The sequence below is a fragment of the Ovis aries genome, chromosome 1 (assembly GCF_016772045.2).
Source record: "Ovis aries strain OAR_USU_Benz2616 breed Rambouillet chromosome 1, ARS-UI_Ramb_v3.0, whole genome shotgun sequence".
Classification (NCBI taxonomy): domain Eukaryota; kingdom Metazoa; phylum Chordata; class Mammalia; order Artiodactyla; family Bovidae; genus Ovis; species Ovis aries.
The window spans coordinates 46,756,650-46,776,017 of record NC_056054.1 but is presented as its reverse complement, the minus strand read 5'-3'; the positions used below and the strand labels follow the sequence as shown (position 1 = coordinate 46,776,017).

At 37.9% G+C, this 19,368-nt stretch overlaps 1 protein-coding gene across 8 annotated transcripts in view; it reads left to right on the top strand.

The window, feature by feature from the left end:
• Positions 1–19,368, top strand: part of PTGER3 (prostaglandin E receptor 3) — a 231,102-nt gene that overhangs the window by 20,517 nt on the left and 191,217 nt on the right. For 6 of the 8 annotated variants that reach the window (XM_027971112.2, XM_027971130.3, XM_027971126.3 and 3 more), the window contains exon 2: positions 17,101–17,280. The exons of the other annotated variants lie outside the window; for them this stretch is intronic. In XM_027971112.2, coding sequence (XP_027826913.1) covers positions 17,101–17,280 — 180 coding nt within the window. The remainder of the gene's footprint in view (positions 1–17,100; positions 17,281–19,368) is intronic. 8 annotated transcript variants of the gene reach the window in all.

Sequence of the window (19,368 nt, the reverse complement as noted above, 5' to 3'; positions counted from 1 at the left end):
CCCTGCAGATAACAATTAAACAGTGAGGAATTTTAGCAACAATAGGGAAACAGTAAAACTAACAAAGGCAGGGAAAAACAATGCTTCAAAATATGCCCCAAAGTTTCAGTGTATCAGTGTTGCCCTCAGTTGTTATTAGAGATGGTATAACTTGGTATTATTAGAGATGATATAATATTCTTCAGATTATTTCTATTCTTCAGAATAAAGAACATAATTACAAATCTAGGGTTGGGACAGCCTTCAGAGTTGATTAATCCAGAAGCTCAGTACTGAAATCAAGAAAGCTTGCCCCTTCTTACACAGTCTATGGTTTTGGCCTCATCCTGTCTATGGCTTGTTCCCCTCGAGTAGTATGGTTGCTAGTACATGCTTCTTTGTTCATCTCTTGCAGGACAAAGAAGCTTTGTTTTTCTATGGCTTTCCTAAAAATGAAGAAACTTTTCCTGGGATGTCCCTGGAGAGCTTCCTCTTAGAACTTATTGCCTAGCATGGGGTCATATCATCATCCTTGATCCAGACACTTCCAGCAACTAGGGATGGGTCAGCCTTGAAGCACTTAGGCTCCAGTGAAAATAGGTGTTCTGGTGAGAAGGGGAGATGGGAGATGGAGAAAGGAAAAAATGGACACTATGGTGATGATATTTCTGCCATTTAATTGAGAGAATACAGGTGGAAGCCCATCAAAATGTATAAGGCACTGGGACCTGCACTGTCCAATATGGTAGCACTGGCCACTTGGTTATTAGACACTTGAAAGGTGATCACTCCAAATTCAGATACAATGAAAATGGAGAGCAGAATCTTTTCATTAGAGTATTTTGAAAAATAAAACATCATTTATAATATAAACATCACATGATACTTGATGATGTTCATCTGCCATCAGTACAGTGCCTGAAAGGAAAGAGTGATTGTTAAGATGTATTTCAAAGCTGCTACATAAACGTTAATGGATTATGGGGTTAAAAAGGGACTTGTGTCTCTACTGGCTATGGCAAGTTACCATTCTGTTGTGTGTTATAGCTGCATTCTTCTGCACTGGAATTTATGTACTAGTTAGGAGGTGATAGTGAAGAGCTCTTTTATGCTTCATTCTATTGTTCTTCACATCAAAATAAGAATAATACCCAAAACAATAATAACAAATACTTGCATAGTACTTATTATAAGCCAGATTACAATACTGTCTATCTCTATGTCTGTTAACTCAACGACCTGGAAGGTGAGTGGGTTGCAGAAATCAATGTCTTCAGTTCTGCTACTTTGAAACCCAAAAGGATAGTCAGTCACCAGAAATATTTGGTTGCCACTTTGCCGCTTCACAAAAGCCAAGCAGTAAAAGTGCAAGTTAAACCCAGTTAACACAGTTCTCTTTTAAAAGGTTGAGGCATTGGCAGCTAAACTTCGTGTCATAATGAGGAATCATAGAAAGTTCTCCTTAATATCAAGGAAAAAGCGATCCTGCTATATGAGACTTTGCTCCGCTCAAGTTGTGGATCTGGCATTGCACTATTGCTTAGCCCCTATTTATAGTCAACAGAACAAGAGTTAACTGTAAAGAAAGCTGGCAAATTTTCAGAGGGAGTGTTTTGTGTTGGGGAAAAAAAAATAATATAGTGTCAGGAAATTCCTATGCTAACATAGCTAGAAACCTAACATTGGCAGGAAATTTTGCAAATAAATTCTAAACTGTTATTGATGCATTATCTGTTAGACTCTGAGGGGCATTTTACACATTTATTATAATATAGGCATAAGATATGGCTTCCCAGGTGGCACTAGTGGTAAAATACCTGCCTGCCAATGTAGGAGAAGTATGAGATGTGGGTTCAATCCCTGGGTTGGGAAGATGCCCTGGAGGAGGGTATGGCAACCCACTCCAGTATCCTTGCCTGGAGAATCCCACGGACAGAGGAGCCTGGGGCTACAGTCCATGGGGTTCTAAAGAGTCTGAAGCAACTTGGAGCAACTTGGCATGCATGCATATTCTTTTGTGTGTGTATACATATACCATATTTTCTTTATCTATTCATCTGTTGACAGACATTTAGGTTGCTTTTATGTCTTGGCTATTAAAAATAGTGCTGCAGTGAATAAGGGCATTCATGTATCTTTTTGAATTGTAGTTTTCTCCAGATAAATGCTCAGGAGTAGGCTGCAGAATCATATGATGACTCTATTTTTAATTTTTCTAAGGAAACTCTATGCTGTTCTCCATAGTGGTTGTACCAATTTACATTCCCACCAGCAGTGTAGGAGGGGTCCTTTTTATCCACAACCTGTCCAGCATTTATTATTTGTAGGTTGGAAAAAAAATTATTTTCTTATTGAAATATAGTTGACATACAATATTATGTTCAATATTATGTTAGTTTTGGGTGTACTAAAAAATGATTCAGCATTTGCAGACATCAGTACCATCTGCCCCACACACAGTTATTACAGTATTAGTGGCCGTATTCCTTGTGTTGTGTTTTACATCTGCATTACTATTTATTATATAAGTGGAGGTTTGTAACTCTTAATCTCTTTGAAGTATTTTGTGCTCCCATCTCCCTCTCTTCCTGGCAACTAATTGTTCTCTGTATCTCTGAATCTGTTTTCTATTGTTTTTTAGTCTCTATTTCATTTATTTCTGCTCTAATCTTTATTATTTCTTCCCTTCTAATAACTTTGGGTTTTGTTTGTTCCTCTTTTTTAGTACCTTTAGGTGTAAGGTTAGAATGTTTATTTTAGATTTTTTGTGTGTTTGCTTCCAAAGATAGATTTACATCACTATAAACCTCCTTCCTAGAATTATTGTTATTGTGTCCCACAGCTTTTAGACTATTATGTTTCCATTTTCATTTGTCTCCAGGTATTTAATTTCTTGTTTTATGCTTCAGTCACTCATTGGCTCTTTAGTAGCATTGTTTAGCCTCCATATGTTTGTGGGTTTTTTTGCAGCTTTTTCCTATTAGTTGATTTCTAGTCTCATTCTGTGGTCAGCAAAGGTGCTTGATATGATTTCAGTTTTCCTAAATTTACTAAGACTTGTTTTTTGCCCAGCATGGAATCTATCCTGGAAAATTTTCTGTATGCACTTGAAAAAAAAATGTATATTTTGCTACTTTTCTCTTGTTACTTTTAAGATTTTCTCCTTATCTTTAATTTTTTTTTCACCATTTAATTATAATGTTTCTTGATGTGGACCTCTTTGGATTCATCTTGATTGGGACTGTCTGTGCATCTTGGACCTGAATATCTGTTTCTTTACCAATTTAGAAATGGTTTCAGCTATTATTTCTTTAAATAAGTTCTCTTTCTTTTTCTCTCTCACATCCTTTTTGGACCTTTATAATGTGAACACACCTGTCCATGGAATTCTCCAGGCAAGAATACCGGGGTGAGTTGCCATTCCCTTCTCCAGGGGATTGCCCCAACCCAGGGATAGAACCCAGATCTCCTGCACTGAAGGCAGATTCTTTACCATCTGAGCCACCAGGGAAGTTCAGTGTGAACGTTCAGATGCTTGAGTTGTCCCATAGATCTCTTTAATTATTCTCATTTTTTAAATTCTTTTTTTGTTCAGCTTGAGTGATTTCCACTGCTCTGCCTTCCAGTCCACTGATCTGTTCCTCTGTATCATCTAATCTGCTACTGATGCCTTCTAGTGTATTTTTTTAAATTTCAGTTATTATATTCTTCAGCTCTGTTTGATTTTTCTCTGTATTTTCTCTTTGTTAAAATTCTCACTGTGTTTATCCATTCTTCTCCTGAGTTTTGTTGAACATCTTTATGATCATTATCTCAAACTCTTTACTGGGTAGCTTGCTTATCTTTACTTCATTCTTTTTTTTTTTTTTTCCTGAGGTTTTTGTCTTGTTCCTTTATTTGAAATATATTCTCCCATCTCTTCATTTGGATAATTCTCTGGGTTTACTTGTAAGTATTAAGTGGGTCAGTTACAATCCCTGACCTTGGAGAAGTGGCCTTATGTAGGAGACGTCTTACAGCACCCAGCAGCACCCACCCCTCTGCTCACCAGGGCCATATGCTCTCAGGGCACCCTCTCTGTGGGCTGTGTAGGCTCTTCTGTTATGGCAGGGTCCACTGCCATGGGTGCACTGGTAAGCAGGGCTGGCCCTGACCCAGGTGGCTACTAGTCTGCTGGTGGCAGGACCAGGTCCTGGGGCAGCTGGCTGCAGGGGTCTGAGGTTTGTGGGGAGGGGGTCAGTCGGGGCTAGTGCCAACCCACTGGTGGGGGTAGGTAAGCCCCTGGATTCCAAAATGGCGCTTTCAATACCTGTTTCCTTGAGGTAGAATGAACTCCTCAGAATGACGGTCACCAGAATCTGTCTCCCCAAAAGGTGTCCCAGTTGACTATTCCCTTCTCTAGGAAGCTCTCCAAGATCAGCAAGTGGGCCTGACCCAGGCTTCTTTCAAATTCCTGCCTCTGAGCTGGGTCTTGGGGAGTACGAGATTTAGCCTGCAGTCTTTAAGAGTAGAGTCTCTGTTTCCTATGACCCCATAGTTCTCCCATACGCAAGCCCTGCTGGCCTTCAAAGCCCAACATCTGGATGCTCATCTTCCCAGTGCAGGACCACTGGGCTGAAGAGCCCTTTGTGGAGCTTGGACCCCTGAATCTTTGGGGAGCACATCTGCCATTATCATCCTTCTGTTTATGGATTACCTACTTAGGGGTATGGATCTTGACTATCCTGCATCTCCATCCCTCCAACTCATCTTGTTGTGGTTCCTTCTTTATATCTTCAGTTGTGAAAAATCTTTCCTGCTAGTCTTCAGGTAGTTCTCATAGCCAGTGTCTCTGCAAAAGGCTATAATTTTGGTGTGCTTATTGGAGGATTTACGCTCAGAATCTTTCTACTCCACCATCTTGGTCACACGTCTGTTTTATTATAAATATTTGCTTCTCCTGTTGATTTTATAGCCCAGATTTCTAGCCTTTTCCAGGGTATTGCTGTAACTATGAATATTCTACTTAAAATCATGAATGATAAGATGTTCTTGTGAAGTGAAAGTCGCTCAGTCATGTCCAACTCTTTGCGACCCCATGGACTACACAGTCCATGGAATTCTCTAGGCCAGAATACTGGAGTGGGTAACCTTTCCATTTTCCGGGGATCTTCCCAACCCAGGGATCAAACCTAGACCTCCCTCATTGCAGGCAGATTCTTTACCATTTGAACCAGAAGGGAAGATGTGCTTCGGTTCAGTTCAGTTTGGTTCAGTTGCTCAGTCGGGCCCGACTCTTTGCGACTCCATGAATCGCAGCATACCAGGCCTCCCTGTCCATCAACATCTCCCGGAGTTCACTCAGACTCACATCCATCGAGTCAATGATGCCATCCAGCCATCTCATCCTCTGTTGTCCCCTTCTCCTCCTGCTCCCAATCCCTCTCAGCATCAGAGTCTTTTCCAATGAGTCAACTCTTCGCATGAGGTGGCCAAAGTACTGGAGTTTCAGCTTCAGCATCATTCTCTCCAAAGAAATCCCAGGGCTGATCTCCTTCAGAATGGGCTGGTTGGATCTCCTTGCAGTCCAAGGGACTCTCAAGAGTTTTCTCCAACACCACAGTTCAAAAGCATCAATTCTTCGGCACTCAGCCTTCTTCACAGTCCAACTCTCACATCCATACGTGACCACTGGAAAAACCATAGCCTTAGACTAGACGGACCTTTGTTGGCAAAGTAATGTCTCTGCTTTTCAATATGCTATCTAGGTTGGTCATAACTTTTCTTCCAAGGAGTAAGCATCTTTTAATTTCAGGGCCGCAGTCACCATCTGCAGTGATTTTGGAGCCCCCCAAAATAAAGTCTGACACTGTTTCCACTGTTTCTCCATCTATTTCCCATGAAGTGATGGGATCACATGCCATGATCTTCGTTTTCTGAATGTTGAGCTTTAAGCCAACTTTTACTCTCCTCTTTCACTTTCATCAAGAGGCTTTTTAGTTCTCTTCACTTTCTGCTATAGGGTGGTGTCATCTGCATATATGAGGTTATTAATATTTCTCCCAGCAAACTTGATTCCAGCTTGTGCTTTATCCAGCCCAGGTTTTCTCATGATGTACTCTGCATATAAGTTAAATAAGCAGGGTGACAATATACAGCCTTGACGTACTTCTTTTCCTATTAATAGCTAAATTTAAGCTGTCATCTTGGTTAATCATAATAACGGAAAGAAAAAAAGACCAGAGTCTTGAATAAAGAATAAATATTAATAAATTTGAGCCTTAGGTGAAAACTCTAAAATCTCTTACCCACAGATGGATAGGATGAACTTTACTATTATTATTTATTCATTTGCTAATTCAAAACTATTTATAAATCTACAGGGTAACATATTCTGGTCTAGGCCTGTCCTGAGATATACCTAAAAATATAGGAATAAGTCCTACTCTTTTAACAATTTTCATCTACTAGGAGAGGCTAACAGTTAAAAAATAATGTAAAATGTGCAGGAGAGATAAAGGTAGTGAAGAATTTGGGGGGTCCATATTATGAATTATCTACCAGGTTTTCAACAGTACGTGAACCGTGAACTTCCAGATGTTCATGCTGGATTAGAAAAGGCAGAGTAACTAGAGATCAAATTACCAACATCTATAGGATCATCAAAAAAGCAAGAGAATTCCGGAAAAACATCTACTTGTGCTTTATTGGCTATGCCAAAGCATTTGACTATGTGGATCACAACAAACTGTGGAAAATTCTGAGAGATGGGACTACCAGACCACCTGACCATGCAGATCAAGAAGCAATAGTTAGAACTGGACATGGAACAAACTTGTTCGAAATAGGGAAAGGAGTACGTCAAGGCTGTATATTGTCACTGTGCTTATTTAACTTGTATGTAGAGTACATCATGTGAAATGCTGGGCTGGATAAAGCACAAGCTGGAATCAAGATTGCCGGGAGAAATATCAATAACCTCAGATATGAAGATGACACCACCCTTATGGCAGAAAGTGAAGAGGAACCAAAAGCCTCTTGATGAAAGTGAAAGTGGAGAGTGAAAAAGTTGGCTTAAAGCTCAACATTCAGAAAACGAAGATCATGGCATCTGGTCCCATCACTTCATGGCAAATAGATTGGGAAATAATGGAAACAGTGTCAGACTTTATTTTGGGGGGCTCCAAAATCACTGCAGATGGTGACTGCAGCCATGAAATTAAAAGATGCTGACTCATTTGAAAAGACCCTGATGCTGGAAGAGATTGAAGACAGGGGGAGAGGGGACAACAGAGGATGAGATGGTTGCATGGCATCACCAACTCAAAGGACATGAGTTTGAGTAAGTGCCAAGAGTTGGTGATGGACAGAGAAGCCTGGCGTGTTGCAGCCCATGGAGTTGCAAAGAGTCAGACACAACTGAGTGACTGAATTGAACTGACCAGGCTTTTGGCAGAGGAAATAACAGATAAACTGACATTTCAAATATACACAAAAAATAAGTTGAAATTAGTTAAGAGAGGAGAGTGAGAGTTATAAGACCTAGGATCTACAGTTATAAAAGTTTAGAAGAAAGAAAACTGGTACTTTTGAAGAACTCAAAGAAGTTCAAAGTAATTGAAGTATAGATGTGGGAATAAAAATGGTGAACATTTAGTCTACAGGGTCCAAGTGATGATGAGCCTTCAATGTCCACCTTAAAAGGTTTAGACTTTATACTCAGGGCAAAGAAAAGCCATTGAAAACTTTTTAAAGTGGAATAACAGTCAAATTTTTATTTCAGGAGCATCCTTGTAAACAGCACAAAGGGGCCCAGAATGGAATCTAACAAATCATATAATAGACAACTGTAGTGGATTAGACAGAGATGATGGTTGTCTGACTTTAGGGTCAATGGGAATGAAAATGAAATAAGTGATAGATTAAAAAATATTAGGAACTTTTTGGACAATTTGTGATTGAGTGTGAATAATATTACTAATGAGGTGGAATAGGAGAGAAACAGCTAGAGATGAGAAACACAGAGAGAGCAGTAAATCAAGATGAACAGAGAATAATTCTTAAGTTTCTGTCTTAGGGAACTGGGTTTACTGAGATAGGGAAGATTGATGGAGAAGCAGCTTTGAAGACGATAATGATTTCAGTTTGAACTTGCTGAATTTAATATAAGACATCTAGGCAGAATTGTGCTTGAATCAATCAATCTGGAGATTAGAGAAGAGGTACAGCCTATAGTTCATAGATGTGTTTTGAAGTCTTTGGGGTAGAAGAGTTTTCCCAATGAGTTTGTACATAGAGGCTCCTTCCCATATATACGAGATAGAACTAAAAAAAATGCTAACATTTTCAGGATGGATAGAGAAATAGGGGCCATAAAGGACACTGCAAATGAGCACTCAGAGAGATCCTGGGAAAATTAGGAAGAAAATCAGAACAAATGGCATTTGGAATGTTTGGAAAATAGAATCCTGAATGTTTGGCAACCTGAATTTTAGAGAAGAATGTTTCAAGAAAGGCTGGTGAGTGTCCAGGGCATTTCAAAACCTTGCTGGCTGGCTTGGAAACAGCCTTTCCTGAGGATTTATGGGCACTGAGGTCACATTATAGCAGGTTTAGGAATAAATTTGAAGATAAAGAGGATAGACAGCTTTTTGGAGAATTCAGCTGTAACTTCTGGAGCAGTATTTGTAAAGAGATGAGAATTCCACAGAAGGTTAAATGATACTGGGGAAAAGCCAAAAGTTAAAGATAAAAGAGGAAGGAGGTAACTGAGAAAATAGGACCTCTGACATCCATGAAGGATAGGATCCAAGGCACAAATAGAGGGTTAGTCTTCGCTAGGAGATAGAGACTTTTCTGTTTGAGCAAGAGGAAAGGAGGAATGGATAGCTGCTGATGCTGACCTTGGTCCTAAGAAGGCGAAAGGCACCTAAAGAGCTTTTTTTTTTTTCTGTGATGTGATTAGGATAGAAGATGAGTAAAATAGTCATTGTGGTGAATAAAAGTGAGAGACAGAGAGAGGGAGAAAGAGAAAGAGAGAGAGAAATGAGTTAACTAGGGAATGAGATAAGGAGACTGAGGACCAACAATTCAAAAGGAGAGCCCAATGTGCCCATATTTACCCAGTGCCCATCCCAAGTACGTGATTGTCTATTTGAATCCCTCTGTGAGGTAATGTTGTCTCACAGCATAGGTCTTAAAAAAGAGGGTCATTTTGACACGAAACAAAGAAGTTGTCAGGTTAGAATCTCAGTCATTAGCCTGTGTTGTATACTTAACTGTGGCACAAGAAGGGACTCTTGTATGCCATGGCTGTACTGTCCATGAGTCACAGAGGGCGGTAAAGTATAGCCAGACATCACATTCCCTTTAACAAACCGAAATACATTTGTCTATTAAATGTTTTGACCCATTATAGAGTTCCAGACTGTACCTATTAGTTGTTAAATTATTCTCACATCAACTACCTAAGAATTCAAGCTAAAATGACCACATGATGGTTCTAGGTTCTAAAATTTTGCTGGTAAATTATATAATAGGCCATTGTTTATACCTAAGCTTTCAACTTTTTGAACATGAATGCTTATTTTCTAAGTATGAAAATAATACATATGTTGTGGAGAATCTGGAAAACAAAGAAAAACATAGAGAAGAAAATAGAAATGACCTTAATTTCCTACTCCAAGTTAACTATTTCTAATATTTTTCTATATATACACACAGAGTAGTTTTATCCTTTTGGATTATGTTATATAATAAACATTTGTTTTCATTTGTTTTCACTTTTAAATCTTAAACATTTCTTTGTATTATTAATTATTCTTCAAAAATGTGATTTTAAATGTTAGCATTGAGATGTATACTGATATATATTATGCACAGTGATAGATGTTCTATAATTTGAACAATATCCTTTTATTGGTCAATTGTTTTTAATTTTCTGTTATATTTATATTGAGGAAAATATCCCTGCCCACAAAACCTAGCCCACACCTCTGATTCCTTCCTTAACCACTTAGCTGCTCTTGTCACTAATACTGTGGTTTTCTGAGTGTAAGACAGTAGTAGGATAGAGTATTTGGGGTTTAAAGAAAACTATACTTTGGCACAAAAAAAACCTGTCTTAACTCTAAATATTTTTAGGTTAATGTTCCTTACACTTTGACAAAGACATATTGTCTAGACTTTCTCTTGACACCTGGGATACAAAAGTTTGAAATATAATAAAGTACCTTTTCTGACATGTATTACAAAGCTAATCCATCATCTATAATCCAAGGAATGAATATTTTTATAGAGTAGATTTTTGCCTTCCTCTTTTCAGCCAGAGTTTGTATTCTTATTACTGACATTTTTGGACTATTCTAATAGAAAGATTAAAAATTTATCTAGACATAACACATGTACCCAGTTATACTGAGCCACACTGATTTTACAATTCATACTAGCTGAGAGGAGAGAGTAATTCCTCAGTACCAAGTAATGTGGTGGCAGACTTCAAGCTTCTTTATAATTTTGAGGTCCCTCCTGTGTATTGATTGAATGGTAATTATGCATTTTCAAATATTTTTAAGGTGCAAATTTGGAAGTTTTGGGGTTTTTTTTGAAATGACTCTATTAGGTAGAATTTTAAGGAAAGCAGACCTATATATAGATCATGCATTCATTTCCTTGCACTTTTTCCCCATAAGCATTCCTGTTCTTTCTCTGAACATCAAAGCATTCTGTTCTGGAAGCCTGCGCAATAGTACAATAGCCTGGGGCTGGGGAGAGGTATGCTGTGTAGATTGAAGGTGTCAATTATCCTTATCTCATTTTAATTTTCACAACTGCACTACTAGGTGAGAAGATGCTCAGTAAGCGTGAATGAATGATGTTTTAGAGAAGAGGAGAAATCAAGATCCAAAGTTAGGTAACTGGACCCCAAACTAGAAACAGAGTTGAGTCAGATTCATGGCAGGTCTTTAACTCTGATCTGTGTGTTTGCCTGTCTGCAACTTCTGTAATATCCCTCCCTAGAGCCTCATGAATCTTGTCCCTTGTCGTCTTATACTGTCCGCTTTCTAACTTTGTAGTTTTCCTCTCCTCCATTTCCCAAAAATCACATGTGAAGTTTTCCTACAGAAAAGTTTAGTCTTTTGTTCTACACCTTTTACCTTTTTGTTTCTTTTTCTTTTTTTTTTCTCCAAATCAAACCCTTATTCATTTTCTAGCTTTGCCCCAGAATTCATCAGAAAAAATTTAGCCATAGAAGAATATATGAGAGACCATCCAGTCCAGCCCCAGGATTTAATATTAAATTTAATAAAGCATGGAGAGTAAGTGACTTGCCTAAAGTCATAAATGCTGGCAGAGCCAGAGTAAGATTTGCTTTTTTCTGATTCTTGGCCCATTGTTGTTTTGAAACATTTAATAAAACTGAATAATAGTGAAGATGAAATAATGCCACTTCTAGTAACTTTTCTTAATGTGTGTGAACTGTTTATTTCCAAAGTTTTCAGATTAGATAAGGCTTCTGAAACAGAGTCTAGAATGCTGAGATGATTTGGCAACCTGAGAACAGAGTTGTAATCAGACCAGAAAGACTACAGTTATTTCTTAAATCTACAGTGAAGCTTCCTCCCATGAAAGTCCTTCAAATTATGTGATTAAGTGGTTCAAAGGGCCCAGGCTGGTTTGAGTGTATTATAACTAGCACATCTGTCACACTGGACAGGGAGTTTCCAGTAAAGCAGGTTTATTCTCCTGTAGCCTGACAACAGAGAATTACAGAGAACAAAGCAGCATAGATAAAACTGGCTGTAAGGAAAGTTCTTTTACGCACTTATATTAGGAATAATTTGGAAATCATAAAAACCACATAATAGAGCATAAGGGAAAAATAAAAGTTTTATTCCCTCCCCACAAGTTAATTTTTCTGTATTTTCTTATGTATCATCTTCAATAGATACATGTAGTCTATAACCCAAGGCAGTTTTGAACCAGGAAATAAAGTTCTGAAGGTTTTTAAATGTGTGTTTAAAAAATCCTACTGCAGTAAAATAAAATCCAAATGCAGAATATTAAAAACAGTCTTCCAAAGGACCCTCTGGAGGTCCAGTGGTTAGGAGTCTGTGCTTTCCCTGCTGGGGCTGGTTCAATCTCTGGTGGGGAGCTAAGATACTGCAAGCCATGCGGCGTGTGGTTAAAAAAAAAAAAAAAAAAAACCAACCCAAAGAACAGGTTTCCTTTTAGTGTTAATTTTGTACGTTTTAAAGATCATTCTCACTGGGGAAGGGACAAATCTTGTTTTTTTCTTTAGGATGAAGAAAAGTAATCGCCTTTGACACTAAGCAAGGATGGAGAATTTAGGGGTTACTGATGTGGTTGTGTTCATTCTTATCCTGGTACAAAAAGAACTCTCTCTTCCTGCTGATAACCAGAGGAGAGGCAAGAGGCCTGCCTGGGAGAGTCACATGAAGCCTGGGGAAGATTCAGGCAGAAAAGTAACTGCTCCCTTCAACCAGAGTTGGGCTCACAGCTCTCTTGACTGGATTGTTATATGAGGCCGTTTTGAAGGTGCAGTTGTGCGGTGTGTTTCTTAAAAAAATAGCTTCCATGTTGGCCAAGCAGCCTGTTTTTGGTTTGTCCCTTGCCCCTGGTAGAATGGGACTAAAAATCTCCTGCACTGGCAGGTGGCTTCTTTACCACTGAGCTACCAGCGAAGCCCAAATGCAAGTTAGCATCGATGAAAATAGCAAGGAAATGAGTCTTCGACACTCCTTCGGAGCTTCCAGCAGGGGATCCAGCCCTGTCGACACCTTGGTAGATTAATGATTCTACCATATCTACCATTCTACCAATCTACCATAAATCTACATACTGATGTCAGAGTTTTTCTCCTGAAGTCTGATCATCTAAAAAAAAATTTGCAAAAATTGTAATCTCTGTTTAGCTCCCTAAATAGAAGGAAGTCTAATATAAGACACTTATAGGATACCAAGGTGTCGACAGGGCTGGATTCCATGCTGGAAGCTCCGAAGGAGTGTCGAAGACTCGTTTCCTTGCTATTTTCATCGATGCTAACTTGCATTTGGGCTGCCCTGGTAGCTCAGTGGTAAAGAAGCCACCTGCCAGTGCAGGAGATGTGGGTTCAATCCTTGGGTCGGGAAGATCCCATGGAGAAGAAAATAGCAACCCACTCCAGTATTCTTGCCTGGGAAACCCAATGGACAGAGGAGCCTGGAGAGCTACAGTCCATGGGGTCACAAAGAATCAGACACAACTGAGCAACTAAATAACAACTTGCATTTATGTTCACAATTAGACAAGAAATTAGGAGTTCTATTTTCCATCCCTGCTGCCATTTGGAAATGGTAATATCACACTCACTGCCTCTAATTCCAATTATCTTCATACTGCACATGTCATGAATTCTGGGAAAAGCTACAGTGTCTCTCCCCATGTGCCAGCTATTGCTTCCAGGGCTTGGTTTCCTAATTTCATAATCGCTGCATTGTCAATAGGAAATTATGGGAAATTATAGTAGACCAACCAATGTTAGGCATATGAAACCTGTATTAGCCTAATGAAATAATTTTAAATTATTAGCCTCATAAAAATTAATCTTAGAATAATCAAGGAGGACTATATAATGACTGAAATTCCATCTTAATAAGTAATTTTGTGAATTTTCCTGATTATACAAAGTGGGAGAAATTCAATATTTTATTTTGTAAAAGAAAATGAAGATGTAACTTATGTGAGTCCTTAAATTATTTTAGATGAGGGTCAGAACACTTCCTGAAAAGTAGTAAATGGCCCAACATATTTAATTATTGGATCCATCTCCCTCTGACCACAGCTGGAAAGGTTCTCAGATTTTAAGGATCCATGTGGTTACATTGAACCTACCCAGATAATTCAGGATAATCTCCCCATCTTGAGGCCCTAAACACTAATCACATGTGGGAGGTAGTGTTCAGTTCACAGGGCTATGAGCCAGCACCAGAAGATACTAGATTATTCATTTTAAATAAATTTGGTTATAATAATTCATATTTATTAATGAAATTTATTAATTTCCTTTAAACAAAAGACTTTCCTAAATTGTTCGAAATGTTTTTATACACATAAAAATTTTTAAATAATTGAATAATTATTTAATAGTAATAATTCCATTGCCTTCCACAAATCAAAATATATATTTTACATTTAATTTTAATAACAATATAACTTTATATACATGATACTATCTTACATTCTGGTTTTTTCACTTAATTCATATACATATATATAATTATGCAGCCACCTGTATTTTATTAAGCTTTATTCCTGATACTAGAGATTTATATGTTTGCAGTTTCTTACTAGATTATTATTCATTGACCATTCACTTATTTGTCCAACTGATTTTTCCTTTTATTGAATAAATCCCTTGGGAAAAGTTTCTTTGAAAGAAATGACAGATTATATGTCTACACATTTTTCTCTTCTTTTTGTTTATAGAGCCATAATTTTGTTCAGATAGTAGGTGTAAATTGGTCAAGGACTGAAGTAAGCCACAGAGAATGGTTTTGTCTTATAAGCTAGTGGACCCCAGCCTTTTTGGCACCAGGGGCCAGTTTTGTGGAAGACAGTTTTTCCACAGTGGGGGGTGGGGGTAAGGGGCATGGGGGTGGGTAGGGGATATGGGGGCAGCTGGGGGAATGAAATGGTGCAGATGATAATGAGTGTGGGGAACTGTGAGTGTGGGGAGCTCAGGGTAGGTAAAGCTTGGCTCCCTTGCCCACTGCCCACCTCCTGCTGTGCAGTCTGGTTCCTAAAAGGCCATGGACTGGTACTCGTCCATGGTCTGGGGGTTAAAAAGTGAAAGTTAGTCGCACAGTCATGTCCAACTCTTTGTGATCCCATGGACTATAGCCTGCCACGCTCCTCTGTCCGTGGAATTCTCCAGGCAAGAATACTGGAGTGAGTTGCCAGTTAGGGACCCATATTATAAGCAATACCTGGACATTTCCATTCCCTTTGCCAGTGATTGTTTTGAGAATTAACCTGTGACTCAACTCTGTCCCTGGTAGGACTTCCCTGGTAGCTCAGATGATAAAGAATCTGCCTGCAATGCAGGAGACCTGGGTTCAATCCCTGGGTCGGGAAGATCCTCTGGAGAAGGGAATGGCTACCTATGCCAGTATTCTTGCCTGGAGAATCCCACAGAGGAGCCTGGCGGGCTACAGTCTATGGGATCGCCAAGAGTCGGACACGACTGAGTGACTATCACACATACAACTCTGTCCAGTAAGACCAAGTTGACACTTGTATAGCTGATGAGGATTTGATCAGAGCTGGGATTTAGGGTGCCGAATTTGTGTCATGCTGACATCTGTTTGCTCTGTCTGGGTGTCTGTTATTACTATAAATCAGATAAGAGGAAGTGCTGAACTAAGACGAGACTGGAAAAAGAGAAAACTGCATTGCAGAGGATGAGGTAAAAGGTTTCACAGGTGACCCTGATGTGTTAAGTCAGGGTGACTGTAAGAAAGTAAGTGCTGTTGTTGTGGATAGTAGGTTTGTAGGTGTTTAGGATGCTCAGGGATGTTTCGAACCCTTCAATTTGGGATATACGACCTGAGAACAGACCATCCAAATAAACGTGGGTCTTAAGCAACACTTTTGAGTTCAGTCAAAATATAATGTGAACAACAAATGCATACCACATATATAATTTTAAATTTTCTACTAGTGTAATATTTTACAAAATGTTTTGAAAAAGTAACAAGAAACAAATGATGCTAAGTTTAACAATGTATTTTAAAGCACTATATAAATATATTATCATTTCATTATATAATCATTACCTATCCCAATGTCCCAATTTTCTTCAGCCACATTTGAAGTGCTTAATAGCTGTGCATGTCTAGAAAGACCAATTTAGGAGCTGGTAATAAAGTCAGTACCTTTCTTTGCTTGCAAGTGTGAACCTGTTTTGAGGTTGTTCCTGCTATTTTATTGCTGTTATGAACAATGCTCTAATGAACAGTCAGACACACAACCTCAGGTGCAGGAATTCAAGGCAGTGCATTCTTGGGAGTGGGACTTCTGCAAGGTAACAGGTGAGACAGAGTTTGATTGTCTTCTGAGGTGGCTGCTCCAGCTCACGCTCCTGGTAGTACTATGTGCAAGAGTCTATATTGCTCCCCATCCTCACTAACATTTGGAAAAGTCATGCTTCATTTTTCTCAAACTAGTGAATATAAAATGGTTTCTTTGTCATAACATTCATTTCTCTGATGGACTAACAAGGTTGAATATCTTTTCTGATGTGTATGAATCTTCACTTTTTTTCTCTCCTGTGGAAATCACAAATATTTATTCATTCAATTATAAATATATTATGTATATTATAGATGTAATATATTAATATATTCATATATGTATCACATATTCATTCACAGATGTTTATTGAACACAACCTGCTAATTATTAGTCTAGATACTGGGGAAATAGTGGGGAGAAAGATATTGGCCCAGATCCTACCTTCATGGAATTTACATTCTGGTGTATGTGCAGTGACTAGGTAGAGACCCGGAAGGGGTCATATGCTATCTGTCATATGTTAGTGAACTTGGGTTTAAGTCTGACTCAGCTATTTTATGTCATTAAAGCTTAGTTTCCACAATTATAAAAATGAGATGGCAGTATTTATTTTCTATTATTTATTAAAAGCATATGAAGAACTTGACACAGTGTCAGGCAAATTGTAAGGAGTCAGAAAATGCTGCTGGTAATAATAATAATACTAATAATATATAACTGCTATTTTCCCCTTTGTTGCTTCTATCTTTTCTTAAGTAGTCTTTTTTTTTTTTTAAGTTACAACTGCCAAAGTTTAAGATTACATGTTTTGCCTGACAAGGACCAAGAGCCAGAGAATATGTATTTTTAAAAAATCTGCCTCATGTTGAATAGGCAAAAAGGTGGGAAAATCCAGAGGGATATCTTATATAATTCAGGGCTATGTTCTATGAGTATAAATGTTGCTTGAATTAATCATTTTAACCCAACAACCAACTTATTGTAAACTAACCATGTGCAAAGAACCATGTGGGGAGATGCATATGACTTTATTAATCTTTGGAATAATAATATGTCCCTTTTTCTTAGATAATGATGTTGAAAATGATCTTCAATCACACGTCAGTTGAGCACTGCAAGACATACACAGAAAATCAGGATGAGTGCAACTTCTTCTTAATAGCTGTTCGCCTGGCTTCACTGAACCAGATCTTGGATCCCTGGGTTTATCTGCTGCTAAGAAAGATCCTTCTTCAAAAGTTTTGCCAGGTAGCAAATGCTGTCTCCAGCTACTTTAATGATGGACCTAAAGTGCCGCCTATCTCACTATCCAATGAAATAACACAGACCAGGAGCATGAAAGAGAACACTTAATCAACTTGCATGTTCACAGCTTTTGGCAAAAAATAGCCCTAAATCTTACTGTGAATTTAGGCATCTCTAGCATGCCGCTATTTATGCATTGAAGTAGAATTTTTGATATAAGGCCTAAATGGTCTCAGAAGCATAAATATTAATAATGCCCTATATGCCAAAAGTATTGAAACACAAGCAAAGGAAAATAGATTAATAACAGTCTAGTGTTTTGGGGTCTCTTCCATATGTAGCTGAATGTGTGATTATTTATTAGGTGAAAGCACTTCTTTTTATTTTTATAAATGATCTTGGTCTGTGGTGGGGGCTGTGTAGGGATAGTTAATATTCTATGGGGAATTCAACACACAGCTATTTGAAGACAAGGCAACAGTTTGTTTTTGCTCAAAGGCCTTGGTCTTCTGCTTTCTCTTTTACTCTCTCTCTTTCTCTCTGTGTCACTTTGATTCCCCTTAAATTTTTTAAAAATGTTGATTTAGGATGAAAAAATGCATAACATATTCACAGTATTCATTGATACTGATGTTACTTAAATGTCATTCAATATGCAAATTAGCTGCTAACCTTGGAGTCTGTTTTGGTTGGGTTGGTAATTAGGTTTATTCATTACCTGAATGAGTCAGTTAATTCCATTTATTTCAAACATGACAATTTGTGAACATCCAAATTGTTAAATGTTCTTCCTTTAGATTACATTTTTAATTCCTACAAGCCTGGAGAAGATTCATGAAACTGTATTTGGGAGTCAGTGAAGTGATTTTTTTCAAAATTCTATTTAAGGACTGATTTGAGCCCTAAATATAGGTACTTTGGCTAATTATTTTCCCTGATTTTTCCACCCAAGGTATTCTCCTCAGTCTTTTGTGTATTTAAATACTAACTCCTATTCTAAGACCAGTAAATATTTTAAAGCTTCCATAAAGACTTTCCATAGTTTAGCCTATTTATAGGATAAGGAAATTATAATATTGATACCTCACAGCACTTTCTCTGCCCTCTCTTCAAAGTTTCTATCTAAATATTTATTATTAAAATGTATCTCTTATTATGTGCACAAATCTTGACAGCTAAGCTTGATATCTTTTTGGCACAAGTAGGTCACTACATTAAATTTTGAGAATTACACTTAAGAAAATAAAAGCAACTCCCCAACAAACACAACAATCTTTCAAATCAGACCTACATAAAATGTTCTTTGTACTCTTTAGAGCATTTGTTTTGCACACTTACTGTTTCTCATTCAGAGTTTAACTTGCTTTTTCCTTTATTGTTTTCCCAGTTTTAAGAAACTTGAAATTTATTTATACTCCTTTATAGTAACTACCTTTTTGTGTGTGTACTCAATAGGCATCTGGGGAAGAATTAATTCTAAGAGGTGCAAAATATCTATTAGATTAATATGTTTACCAGGCTAAGTCAATTAGGAGGAATCAATTTAAATGCTCATGTCAAACTGAGTGAGAAGGCAAAATCTGCTGAGAGTGCTTATGTAACTCATGGTGGTTCCACTAGTCTAGGTTTTGGGAAAAAAAAATGATGACAAATAACCTATACTAAAAGGACATTTAAAAATTTCTCTATACCATAGAATTAAATAATTCCACAAGTCACCTCATGGAGGATGAGACAAAACTATATACTTTTTTTAAAAAGTGTGCTTAAATGACTTTATAATTAAGAGGCTTTAGGCCCTAGGTTTAGGCACATACATAGCATAGATCCAAGTAGTGTGAGCTTGAATGGGTTATTTCTTCCAGCACCTTGCACTTGGAATATAGAAAGTGTTCAGTGACTCTTTGTTCAGTGAATGAATGAATAATTATCTGCCAAAACCAAGTGCACATCAGTGGGGTCCCACTATATGGTTGAAGTGCTTTGTGACTGTACAGACCATCGAGTTGATAAAGTGAATGAACTCTGCTTGTTTAATTACAGAAATACAAATTTATCTTCAAATGTTCAGCATTATATTGCTTCATAACG